The sequence below is a fragment of the Paramisgurnus dabryanus genome, chromosome 14 (genome assembly GCF_030506205.2).
Source record: "Paramisgurnus dabryanus chromosome 14, PD_genome_1.1, whole genome shotgun sequence".
Lineage (NCBI taxonomy): Eukaryota > Metazoa > Chordata > Actinopteri > Cypriniformes > Cobitidae > Paramisgurnus > Paramisgurnus dabryanus.
The window spans coordinates 22871934-22885821 of record NC_133350.1 but is presented as its reverse complement, the minus strand read 5'-3'; the positions used below and the strand labels follow the sequence as shown (position 1 = coordinate 22885821).

At 37.3% G+C, this 13888-nt stretch overlaps 2 protein-coding genes across 2 annotated transcripts; one reads left to right on the top strand and one right to left on the bottom strand.

Annotated features, from left to right (window-relative positions):
* The first annotated feature begins 1051 nt into the window (after nucleotides 1–1051).
* LOC135719073 (cyclic pyranopterin monophosphate synthase-like) lies at nucleotides 1052–5415 on the top strand. Its single transcript, XM_065241620.1, has 2 exons — nucleotides 1052–1397; nucleotides 4217–5415. The coding sequence occupies exon 2, from the start codon at nucleotides 4414–4416 to the stop codon at nucleotides 5182–5184; it is 771 nt and encodes a 256-aa protein (XP_065097692.1). The 5' UTR covers nucleotides 1052–1397; nucleotides 4217–4413; the 3' UTR covers nucleotides 5185–5415.
* A 6593-nt stretch (nucleotides 5416–12008) lies between these two features.
* On the bottom strand, nucleotides 12009–13457 carry LOC135719353 (uncharacterized). Its single transcript, XM_065242042.2, has one exon. The coding sequence runs from the start codon at nucleotides 13384–13386 to the stop codon at nucleotides 12349–12351; it is 1038 nt and encodes a 345-aa protein (XP_065098114.2). The 5' UTR covers nucleotides 13387–13457; the 3' UTR covers nucleotides 12009–12348.
* Nucleotides 13458–13888: the final 431 nt, after the last annotated feature.

Genomic DNA, 13888 nt, shown 5'->3' with positions numbered 1-13888 from the left:
TTTCAAGAAAGTGATATCATTTGAAGTAAGTAAAAAATGCAATACTTATGGATTAGTGGGTCTGATGGAAGACATCTCTTTCAGATTTAGAAGTATGTTGGACATGAGAGAGAAATATATGGAAATAGGAAGAAGACATTATTTCAAGACTAAGAATTGGACATACAGCATTAAACTATAGTCTGTTTAAAATATGTAAGCATGAATCGGGAGAGTGTGACAATTGTGGAGAATTAGCAACAGTGATGCATATTCTTAATGAGTGTTTTGAAAGGGAGAGATTCCAATTAATACAAGAATTAGGATGGTTTGGAGTTGATTTCTTAAGTATTTAAAGGAAACGAATCAAGGCAATCAAAGGAACATTAATTATTATTTAAATACCTGGACAGGAACAATAGATGGAATCTAGTCCAGAATTTTTTTCAATTTTATTTATTCATTCCAAATTTGTTCACTCCACATCACTGGGTGGCGGTAATGCACCATTTCATTGGTTTGCCAAACCGCCATAAAATACCAAAAGAAGGTGACCCTTTCCGAAGCTTCGAATCAACTGAACCAATTGCTTAGAAAAATGATTCATTTTTTCGAAGCGCTCGAAACACGTAAATATGGCGCCACGTGCTGGTGAAAACATTTTAAAAGCAACAAGATATCAGCCCAAACATGTAACACTTTTTACAAAATACATACAAAGGTTTTTCTAAAAAAAAACATGTTTTTAAGAAAAATAAATTATTTAACTTAATTAAGCTATTTAGTAAAATGTATTCTGTTTTATTATTTAGGATAATATGTCAATAGGATAAACACTCTAACTCCCCTTTTAGTTATGCACATGTTTGTCATTAAATCTGTTTATAAACAAAAAGTAGGCAAAATTGTAGCGTTATCAGTCTGAAGGATGACTGTTTAATAAACCTGCATAATAAATCATCGGATTTTCGAAAGGTTTCGAAACAGTTATGACGTAATAAAGACTCGTTGCTAAAATCACGTGACTTGGCCAGTTTGAAACACGCTCCGAACCACTGATTCGAATAAAAGATTCGTAAATGGTTCAAGGCTTCAACAAGCAGTGCTTCGAAACGTTTAAAAGTTTCAGTGAAAGAACGGCAGACGGGCCAGGGAAATTGTCAGGGCAAAATAAAACTGGATATCGAAAACGGAGGATCAAGACAACTGCTAATTTATATGGATATTGTTTAAAACAAGTTATTGCTGTAGGGATGTGATACGGTATGATTGTGTATTTTGCTATCCGATTTAAGTTAACGTCGTTACATTGGTAAGACCAAAACTCACTCACGTGGGGTTAACTGAAACACGGACCTATTGCATATACAGGGGCGAGAGATTATTTTACGCAGAAGACGGTCTTCCGCAAATTTGTGGTAAGTTTTGACCCATTTTTAAGAGTTTTTTGAAGGCAGCATATCTATGCTTCGCCAAAAGCCCCTTAGGGAAGCCTTAAAAGCCTAATATCTAAAAATCTCACGCATAACGTTAAAGCTGCAGTACACAGGAAAGGAAGAAGAGGCAGTTTTTAACCAACAGATTAAAATGTAAGTTAGCCTTAAATTCTGGCAAAAAAACAAACAAACAAACTGTAAAGTAAAAAGTGACTGTACACCACCCTGAACGCCTGCAACAAATGTCACTGATCATTGATTCACTGAGGTGCTTCATGCTAAAATATGCCTAAAGGTGCACACTAGACTTTGAGCTTTGAAAAATTTGTCGGATCTTGCTGCGAAAAGTGGGCGGGGAACGGTTCATCAATATGATCTTTGGTTATTTGTGCTTTTTAGTGGAAGGAAAGGTTTATATAGAACATAAGAGTCCTATGCATTTTCTCTGTTATGTTTTTAAGACATGAACAGTGAATTAATAACGTGTTATTGACTTGATAACAAGCTATTTACGTGATAGTTCATTGTGCAAAGTAGTAAACCCCAGAATGAACCCCCAAAGATGTGTACAAATTTAATTTAGTTAGAAATCAATCCTGCTTGACGATTCCGGTCAATGTGCTTAAAGAACTTGCGTAGCATGCCCAACTTATGTTTTTTGGCATGTTATGTTTGCACTGAGCAGCGAGAGTTGACTTTGGGTGAAACGCTCAGCTCGTCAATGTCATTTCTCACTCAGCCATCCAATTACAGTGGAGGAGGGGCAGGACAAATGTCACAGCATCCAACCGGCGCATCATTCTTCAGAGGCAGCATTTCAAGGCAGGAAGGCATCAAGGCACGTCAAAGAGTCCAATGTTTGCTTTACTTCTTGATTTCTAAGGGGCTGTTTACACTTGGTTTTAAGATGTGTTTTCATCGATCGGATCACAAGTGGACGAGAGAGAAACATTACGTTTACACCTGGTATTTAAATCCGTCTCTTTTGTCCACTTTCGACCCCTTCTGTCCTGAATACTGTGAGGGGATGGTCTGTGAGATGGTGGGCGAGTCTCTCTGCTGTCATTCAAACGCGAGTGGGAGTAATTATGAGTTTATATGGACGCAAACTAATATTATGTCGGAGTCCACTGCTTGTTTAGCAAGTAAAAAAACACACTTTCAAAACGAAACTACGGAGATCAGCCGCTTTAGGTTTATCAATGAAAGGCTAAAAATAGCGCGGTTCACCATGTGTTCACGCCAGAAGTAAAAAAAGACGTAAAACTTGTGTTTAATACCTCAAATTAGATAAATGGGCGGAGAGAAGGCGGTCGCGTGTGGCTGTTCGAACACATTCAACCACATATGCGTTCCGCAACTCCAAAGCGATCCGATCGAAAGTGGTTTCAACTACCTCTGGATGTGGTTGAAAGTGGTCGAAAGTGGACGAGCTCAAAACGTTTTGAACACCGTTTACACCTTGCATTAACGTCGTCCACTTGTGATCCGATCGATGAAAACGTTAATGCCAAGTGTAAACAGCCTCTTAGATACCTTCACCGTCTTGTCCCACAATTCTATGTGGGAATGTGATTAGTCGAGCCTGGTCGATAAAATGGCAACCAAGAAAGCAGCTAGATCACAAATTTAGTTTAAATAAAAGTTATATTTTTACTTTTACACCTTTTGATTGCATTTCTAGTGACAATTAGTATTGTAGTGATCAATTATGGGATAAGGTGTCACAAAGGCGTTCACTGTTTATATTTCAAGCAGAATTCTGTGCTCCAACGAGGTGATTTTAAACTAGCGGTCGGCCGATATGACCAAATCTTATATCATGATATGAGTTATTAAACAATTTTGCATGTTGTTTAAGCAACATACACTGGTATTGGTGTATATTAAAATTTGTATCTTATCATAAAAAAAACAGTATTCAGTATGAATCAGTAAACGTCCAGTACTTATAGTCATGGCTGTCTCGTTCCTACTCTACCCTCATCAGTTTACCACAGTAGGTGTAACTAATTGAAAAGAGGAAATTAGGTAAAACTAGGCAGTGATGTGTTGCTGTCTTGTGTTGATTCATTCATCTGTCTGACATCAGAAAGACATGAAACAACCTCGTTTCCATAAAAGGTGTTTTGAGATCTGAAAATTACAGTATGTTTTTATAGATCGTCTACTATAGACCGGTTTACTTAAACATATGGCTTATCCCAGCTATGCGTGCCCGAGCCTTTTTATCTTGCCAAGCTAGAAATGTGCTTGTCTGTAAATGACAAAGACAGGATGCCACATAGCAGGCAGATAAAAAAGATCAAAAAACTAAAGTGTTAAATTAACTCTGATGTGTTTTTAACTCTGGACACCCTTTTGATTAACAGAACACTATGGGGCGGTTTTCCCAGACCAGGATTAGCTTAATCCAGGACTAGGCCTTAGTTTAATTAGGAAATATAACTAGTTTTAACAAACATGCCTTACTAAAAACATTACCTGTGTGCATTTTGAGGTAAAACAAAGGGCACTGATGTATTTTAAGATATGTCAGTGCAAGTTATTTTCAGTTTGGAGAGCTCTTAAAAGTGTTTAAATCTAGAACTAGTCTAATCCCTGTCCGGGAAACCACCCCAATTAGTTTAATCAATCTGATGATGTATGATAGCATATGTAATTATTACTTAATTCCATTGATATCAGCTGGTGCATCATTGGATTGCTAAATTTTTTTACTATGTTGTTTATTTAGCTCTATTTACTCAAATTTGGATTTGGAAAAAAAAGTATTAAAATGTTTTCATTCTTTTCTACAGGTAAAGATTGCACCTGGCTTCTGCAAGCATTTAGAGTGGATTAAGCGTCCTCAGCAACATCCCAGTCTTCAAGAAATAACAATCAGCATTTGTGTGGCAATGTCCATGAGTACTACACAAGTACTTTCTCTGAAGCACTAGATTTGATTCATCACGATAATCAACCAAGTTTTTATAAGTTTGTTAATATCTGTTACATGATGAGAGCAGCTTTAAAGACCCTTAGCTTAATGACCGACTCTTATTGTCAGGTGAATCTTTGTGCTTTTCAAAAACACCCAGTTGTCAATTTTCATACACATGTTTTCTGGTGGAGGTCTTGCTCTACACAGCTACAATCCAAAAATGTAAACCTTTTGTCTGTACCTAATCAACCTAAAGGCAGCATCTCAGTTCCTCAGAGTTCACGGCAAATTCACAGTGAAACCTTTAAATGTGGTCCTGATTTAAAAGTACCAAAATCTTCTAGCTCTGATGGAACCTCTGATTGCCTGACCCACACTGATGCACAAGGTAAAGCCTCCATGGTCAACGTGGGGAGTAAGCCGGTAACTTGTCGCACAGCCACGGCTTGTGGCAAGGTCATCCTAGGCTCAAAGGCCTTTAATTTGGTGCGTGCCAACCAACTTGCCAAGGGTGATGCACTGGCGGTAGCCCAGCTAGCTGGCATCATGGGTGCCAAGCAGACTGCATCTCTCATTCCTCTTTGCCATACGCTTCCTCTTGACCACACCTCTGTTACTATAGAGTTGCTGGAGGAAGGAAATACTGCAGTTGTCAAGGCAACGTGCCAAACCCTCGGCCGCACAGGAGTGGAGATGGAGGCTCTGACAGCTGTGACAGTTGCCACGCTGGCACTGTACGACATGTGCAAGTCTGTCAGTCGTGACATCATTATTACTGACATTAAGTTGCTAAGCAAGACAGGTGGGCAAAGAGGTGACTTCCAGCGTCCTGACATATCCTAATTTTAAATGCATCTTGTCATTTTACATTGAGTGACTTCAGTATCAAAGTGTGCCTTTGGATGCCTCCAACTGGCCCGTTTATTGCAAATGTACTCTTTCACTGTCCACAAAACTATTGTTTGCTAAATACCAGAATTTTGGTTCTTGATAGACGCTTGTCATTTTTTACCATAAACATTCAAAATGTCCTTTATTTTCATCAATAAAATGGGCCTGTATGTGCTATTCTCCTGTTGTTTGACAATCTTAAATTGATTTCAAGGGGCATTTTTTAAATTATATTAATGTGTTATTTTTTGTGACAAATGACATAGGCTAGTTTGTTACCAATAACATGTTACCAAAGTTTATAACTGATGTCCATTTTCATATACAGTGAAGCAAAGCTGCATCAGACATGTGTTTAAATTAAAAAGTGGCTCAGTTAGGATGGCATAGTGTTATAAATATAAAATCAGACGCCAGCAGATAATGATAACAATTTCAAAATCGAGCATGGGTGTTCTTATGCAAGAATCATCTATTCTATCGTCATTACATTAATGTGCTCAATTGGTTCTAATGAAAAACTTTGCTTAATCAAAAATCAGTTCTGCAAAAACAGCAGATGAAAAGAAATAGGCCTATATAACATGAGCATTTCAAAATGTAATGCTGTTTATTTTTCAATTTCATTGCAATCCAAGCCTACTATTGTTAAAATATTTTATACAAAGTTATCAGAAAAATGCTTTTCTGCATTTGTATTTGACCTAAAACCCTAGTCCCCCCTGACTTCAGGTTGGGAACCACTATTTATATATGTGTTCATCATGTTCGAGAGCAAAGTAACACTGTCCTCTTAGTTATATGTAAATGTATTCCTACAAGTTCCTGTCTCATCATGAAAGAAATTCGCAAGGTAACTTTGGCCATGGTGCCTCTTGTTCCATTGTATGACTGTAAGTCAAAGGTGAATATCATGCCTAAGGTGTGAATCCATTTTTATGATAATGAAATGGTCTGGGTGAGACCGTAATGATGATGGGATTAAGAGTTGGTGAAATTCCAGGATGGGGGGGCATAATTCATTTTAATGCTTTGTTTAAAGTTGAGTGCTTTGTTAACATTTGAGGGGATTGCCATTAATAATACTTTCACATTATTAGGCTAAACCTTTCCAAAACAATCGTGTGCTACAATTACAAGTCTTTTCATAAGCTCATTTCAGCATTTGACAAGTGGACAGCAATTCATAGAACCACTGCGTGCGATTGTGGTTAAGTAAATTTTTGGGAAACATAGAATATATACGATATATTCATAAATGTAAATTTTTCTCAACAGTTCCAAAATTAATTCCATTAATTAAACTCTTTCCAAACTTAAGGATGGACAACAAATCAGGCATTTGTGGAAGATCTTTATCTGATTTATCAGAGTAAAAGAAAATAGCCTTACAAAAACACAAATACTTGATCCTGTGTAACCCCATGTGGTGAGTTTTTTTAATGTCTCACAATGTAAATCTGACAGATAAGTTTTCCATGCACGGCATACTGTATTAGCGCATTCCCACAAAACTGACCTGTCTTAAACAATATCCATAGTTGTATATTCGTTTTTTTGTATCCAGATTTAGTTTGCCTCAACTGAACTGGTTCTTCAACTGAACCTTTTAAAGGGGCCATGGCACAAGACTTTTTTAAGATGTCAAATAAATCTTTGGGGTCCCCAGAGCACGTGAAGTTTTAGCTCAAAATACCCTACAGATAATTTATAATAACATGTTAAAATTGCCACTTTGTAGGTGTGTGCCAAAATGTACCTTTGGGTGTGTCCTTTTAAATGCATGAGCGGTTTGTTGCAATTGAAACTCAATTGTGCTGTGAATTATTTTCCCTCTTTCCTTTTCTCTGCACTAAATTGTAGTGCAGTGATTGGATAGTGCAGATTAAGGGGCGGTATTATTATAATAAGAGCTCCTTATGACATCATAAGGAGAGCCAAATTTCAACTACATATTTTCTCATGTACTTGTAGAGAATGGTTTACCAAAACCAAAACTAAATAAGACATGTGGATGGGCAAAAATGTGAATTATCATGTGCCTCATAAGACTTACTTTTGTCATTAAACTCTTTTCAGACCTAGGACATGATTAATGCCCATCTCTCATGTGGACATCAAGACTAGGTCTTTGAGTGAAACTCTTTCCACACTGGAGACAGATGTACGGGCGCTCTCCAGTGTGAACTCTCATGTGCTTCTTAAGACCTCATTTAAGTATGAAACTCTTTCACACTGAAGACATCAGGTCGGTTCACTCCAGTGTGAATTCTCGTGTGGGCATCAAGATTACATTTTCGAGTGGAATTCTTTCCACACTGAGTACATGGGTATAGGTGCTCTCCAGTCTGAATTCTCATGTGGATATTAACACCATTTTTTTGAGTGAAACTCTTTCCACACTGAAGACTTGTGTTTGGGGACTTTTCATTTTCTTTTAAATTCCTTTTCACAGTGAGGGCAAGTAAAAGATTTGCTGTCTGTTCTTTGCTTTTTTTTTGGACAGAAAGTGTTTTTCATCTGCAAACAACCAGAAGATATTTCTGCCATTATGGAATGATGTTCCTGACACTGATGATGTTTCTTCCAGGTCCTTTAGATCTAAAATGAGACAAAAGTATATTTTGTGATATCTGACTTTCTTTTACATTGGTTTTCTTATTGTCATGTTAACCAAATCATAATAAAATGGTACTTCAATGTTCCTTACCGATAATTAATGAAGAATCGAGAGTGAATCTCTTTGTTTCTCAGTATTGATCTCCTTGTAGACATTGTATTATTGAAGCATTTGGATGAAATGGCCTCTTTAATAAATTATTCCTGCATTTATTTGTTAATGTCTTCACTGATGGTGTAAATCTTGATCTCTGTGTAGTTTAGAAAAACAGATCTGTCAAAACAAAAAATAAATGAATACATTTTACAGTAACACACCTTCAAGTAAATTAATCAACAATAGTGTTTTAATATAGTTAGGATAAACACTTGTTTAAAAAGGAGTAAGACTTTTTGGAGTCTTAATTTTTAAGAGATTAAAACTACTAAAGCAGGATCAAATAATTGTCAATTTATTTCTACAATTAAGCTTGAATGTTTAACAATCGAATAAAATGCGTATCAGACCCATATATGCATTTCCAAACAAATAGAAGTAGGCCATGCATTAAAAGTAGCTGCACAATAAATCGCATGCGATTCAGGGCCGGTTCTATATATTTGGAGGCCCTATGCAAAATTTATGTTGGAGGCCCCTCACACTTCTTTAATTTTCAGAGTAATCGGAGAAAGTGTTTTTTTCCCTACCCTGTAAGAATTAATTTGACCACTACAGTGATTAAACATGTTTTCCCAATTACTTTCTGTTTTATAAGTTAACAAATAGATAAAATTTAGTTTAAAATTAATTAGAAATTATGCAAAACCACAAGTGTTAATCATTTTAAGGCAGGTCAAATTTGTTGTTGTGGATGCAGTAATTTATTTAAAACACCGCCTTTTTGTGAGACGAGAAGTTGTGGTTTAAAAGTGGATATTTTTTATTTTTCTTATCAAAAATGACAATCGTTTCGCTAGATAAGACCCTTATGCCTCGTTTGGGATTGTTTATAGTCCTTTAAAAACTCAATAAAAAAATTTTTAAGTGTTGAGTTAAGTATTAAATGTTGGGCTCTATTAAAGTCCATTAAAATGAGAAAAATCCTTCAATGTTTTCCTCAAAAAACATAATTTCTTCTCGACTGAACAAAGAAAGACATCAACGTTTTGGATGACATGGTGATGAGTAAATTATCTGGATTTTTCTTTTAAGAAATGGAATATTTCTTTAATGCTCTCAGTAGTGATTGTCGGACTAGCGCACATGGATTTAGCAGTTATGGAGGCCCCCCTCCAAGCTTGAGGCCCTAGGCATTTGCCTACTCTGCCTATAGCTAGCGCCGGCCCTGATGCGATTTTTATGCGCATCTCATCCGTAAAGACGGTGTCAGGTTTAAAATACTTAGGAACCTTAACAAAATTAAGACACACTCAGACCACGAATGGGGTAGTATATATTCTGCAGGGAGAACCCAGATTGAGATGTCTCATTAGGATACACTCAGTCTGTCTCTCGATCTGAGCTTCTCTGCGGACTGTATTTATTTAGGTTTTAATCACTGGTTCTCGGTTCATTTCGAAGGTCGAACCTCACAGACCTTCACAATTGTAACAAGTCTAGAAAAATAGGATTGACTACATTCTACCAAAAACAAAGATAGTAGCTTGATGATGCAGCTTGATGATGCAGTAATCAAAGGTCGTATGATAACAAAAGAACATTCTTACCCACTATTTCACCTTGGCAGTTTTTCTGAGTAGCTACTAAGATAAATATGATTCTAAGCAAATTATTATACATTCATAAATGGTAATATGATACATATGATAACAAGGAACTATGCTTCTAACAACAAGTGAAGGGCTGCGTTCAGCCCCGACAAAACATTGCACAACGTTACAGTCACTGCACTTGCTGTCCAGAATGAAAGAATACATTACAACTTAAACCCATTGTGTGACCCATTGTACTTTAGTACCGCGTGGTTTATTTACATGTTGCTGCTGATTAAACTGCAGCACCGTTTTAAACTTGAACATGCCGCTGTCGTTCAAACCACACAAGTTTGCAATGCAGCTCGCAAATGTTCGTTTGAACTATGATTTCCGGAAACACCAAAATCATTGAACTTTGTCAGTAATTGACGAAACTTACGACAGTAGTTGTCTAACGATGCTTTTGAGAAACGCATCAATGACGCATCCATTATCGCATTTATTTTTGAGGTTTAACTATTTTCTTAAAGCCACTTTCTATTTTGTGTAGCTCAACAATCTTTTGCTGCACTTCAGAATGGGTTTCCCCATTGTAATGAATGATTAAAGTTGCCAAGAAAAGTAGTGATTGTGATTGTTTTAATTTTTCCATTGTGAAGTATACGAGTGAAATGGCCTCTGAAATGACAAAAGGTAGGGCTGGACCTGAATTCGTCCATTTAGAACTAATTGGATTGTTTTAAGTTGGGTCATGTTGCTACTTGCTAATAGCTGCAATCTTTTCCTTGGCCCCGCCCACCATTCGGAAGTAAAGAGATTTTTTTAGGAAGGCATGAAGATTAGCATTTTTGATTAAAGATTATGAGGATAAATGAATAAAAAATAATGCTCACAGTTATTCGGCTGCGTCCGAAACCGCATACTGTAGGTACTGAATAAGATGAAGTACCTACTTACTTGCCGTTAAAACAGTAGGTACTGTATAGTATGAATCCTGGTAGTATGAATGAGATTCAAACGTACTACATCGGCCATGTTGCTACATCACGTGACATACTTTGTTATCACGTCATGTCATTTCAGCGCGAAAACAGCCGCATGATCTTCTTCTTCGTTGGATAACTCCTCTCCCGGGGCATCATGGGATAGTGAAGTGTCCATCGTATGCACACTGCAAAATCTAACCGGAAGTAGTAGGTCATCCGGGTACTTTTCGCATACTGTTTTTCGAATACTATGTATTCGGACATACTACTCGCCTCGCCTACTGCTTTTCGCGTATTAATATTGTATAGGCGGTTTTTGACGCAGCAAAAGTTTCTTCTTCATGGACAAAAGTCCTTTCGCCCCACTGGCCCTTTCAAGACAAAAATAAGTGATATCTTAAGATATCTTAGAGGATCTCGAACATGTTCTCGTCTTTAATTTGACACAAAAGTCTGGGTCTCGCTGTTTTGTTCAGGCTGAACTGCAGCGTCTATTCACAGGCGCGATCCCACTACTGATCGGCACGGGGGCTTTGACTTGCATTTGAAGCAGTTCTTTTAAAGTGAAAGGCTCTTATAAATGGGCTAATTAATGCCTTGTTTGTTGTTAATCAAATTTACACAGGTTTGTTAAAGGGGTCATATTATGAGATTTTGAGATGTAAAATAAATATTTGTTTTTTAACACGCTTTAATTGGGAGAATAAATTACAGACTGTTCTGTCCGTCAGTGGCATCAATTTACTAAAAGTCAAAAAAATAGCAAGTTAAAATGATGTAATTCAGGGTGTCAAGCATCAAAGTTTTTTAAGGGGGCACAGTGTGCACACTTCATACTGGAATCATAATTATTAACGTCCATTAATGAAATACATTTAAAAAAAAACGTTTATAGGCCATATTCTCAAGGACTACACAGACAAAAAAGGTAAAAAGCATTCTAAAGTTCTTTTATTTGCTATTTTACAAATTTGAAAAACTGAGTGAATTTTTTTTTATTTTACACCAACAAGTCATGTTAACATTACATTTGTGCACTCATCTGTCACATCTGTGATGAGCTGTAATGATTAACAGTGCAAAAACAAGGAATAAAATGAATCAACTTGATGCAACGTAAGAAGATCTTAATGCAATGCTGTCATTTTTAGTGCATTTTCACATTTCAATTGAATTGCGTTGAAAGCATGCAACTTAAAAAAAAACAACAACCCTACAAAACATTTTTGGAGAAAAGTATTTTTGCATCAAAGTCAGATGCATGCAAAATCCACTTTGAGTGGCATAACTCGGCATGACACCTCTGATGCTATTCATCTGGCAGGCACTGGCACGCCCGCTTGTGGCTAATCTAACCGTATTATGCCGCATATGTCATCAAGCCTGGTCTATTTCAGTTAACTGAGCGTTAGAATGCATCTCAAACAAGGTGCGAAGACACCAAATGTCATCTTGATCGAGTGAGCACGTGTTGTCCAGCTGTGAGGGCATAGAGAGAGTCAAGCACGTACTCATCCCAGCCTTTACTCACATATTGTGCGTGCTAAGCAGACGTGCACTCGTGTCTTTAGCTCACGCCTGTTTCAGAATCAGTCACTATAAAAACAATAATAAAAAAGATTCTATTGCTGACCAGTTTTGGTCCGTGGGACCTTATATATTTGAAGATAAAGTGGCCCCTTCACCTGTAGAGTTATGGACTAAAATTAAGAAAAAATAATTAATTTTAAAACATGTGGATGGGCACAAATGTGAATTCTCAGGGGCCTCATAAGACTTACTTTTGTCTTAAACCCTTTTCAGACCTAGGACATGATTATTTCTCATCTCCAGTGTGAACTCTCATGTGGACATTAAGACTATTTTTTCGACTGAAACCCTTTCCACACTGGAGACAGATGTACGGGCGCTCTCCAGTGTGAACTCTCATGTGCTTCTTAAGACATCCTTTCGCTATGAAACTCTTTTCACACTGAAGACATGGGAACGGACGCTCTCCAGTGTGAATCTTCATGTGGGCATCAAGACTAGGTTTTTGAGTGAAACTCTTTCCACACTGGAGACACATGTATGGGCACACTCCAGTGTGAATTTTCATGTGGGCATCAAGACTAGGTTTTTGAATGAAACTCTTTCCACACTGGAGACACGTGTACGGACACTGTACAGTGTGAACTCTCATGTGCTTCTTTAGATACACTTTCGTAACGAAACTCTTTTCACACTCAAGACATGGGTATGCCCGCTCTCCACTGTGAATTTTCATGTGAACATAAAGATTAGCTCTTTGAGTGAAACTCTTTCCACACTGCAGACACATGTATGGGCGCTCTCCAGTGTGAATGTTCATGTGATCTGCAAGTTTATCTTTCCTAGTGAAACATTTTCCACACTGGAGACACATGTATGGGCGCTCTCCAGTGTGAATCTTCATGTGATCTGCAAGTTTATCTTTCCTAGTAAAATTCTTTCCACACTGAAGACACACGTGTGGGTACACTCCAGTGTGAATGCTCATGTGGTCTGTATGTTTAGCTCTTGTACTGAAACTCTTTCCACACTGAAGACATGGGTATGGGAGCTCTCCAGTGTGAACTCTCATGTGCACCCTGAGAATTGATTTATCAATAAAACATTTTTTACATTGAGTACATGTGAATGGGCGCTCTCCAGTGTGAACTCTCCTGTGAATTATAAAATGTGCTTTCATTGTAAAACTCTTTTCACACTGAGTGCATTTGTATGGGCGCTCTCCAGTGTGAATTCTCATGTGGGCATCATGATTATCTTTCCTGGTGAAATTCTTTCCACACTGAGTACATGGGTATAGGTGCTCTCCAGTGTGAATCCTCATGTGGATCTTAAGACCAATTTTTTGAGTGAAACTCTTTCCACACTGAAGACATGTGTTTGGGGACTCTCCAGAGTGAATTTTTATGTGCTCCACAAGACGTGCATTTCTTTCAAATTCCTTTTCACAGTGAGGGCAAGTAAAAGATTTGCTGTCTTCTGTTCTTTGCTTTCTTTTTGGACAGAAAGTGTTTTTCATCTGCAAACAACCAGAAGATATTTCTGCCATTATGGAATGATGTTCCTGACACTGATTATGTTTCTTCCGGTTCCTTTAGATCTAAAATGAGACAAAAGTATATTTTGTGATATCTGACTTTCTTTTACATTGGTTTTGTTATTCTCATGTTAACCAAATCATAATAAAATGGTAGTGTTTTACTTCAATGTTCCTTACCGATAATTAATGAAGAATCGAGAGTGGATCTCTTTGTTTCTCAGTATTGCTTGTAGACATTGTATTATTGCAGCATTTGGATGAAGTTGCCTCTTTAATAAATTATTCC

Excerpts from the sequence above, each read along its gene's own strand:
- LOC135719073 (XM_065241620.1), top strand. The coding sequence starts at position 4,414 with ATGATGAGAGCAGCTTTAAAGACCCTTAGCTTAATGACCGACTCTTAT.
- LOC135719353 (XM_065242042.2), bottom strand. The coding sequence starts at position 13,386 with ATGAGGATTCACACTGGAGAGCACCTATACCCATGTACTCAGTGTGGA.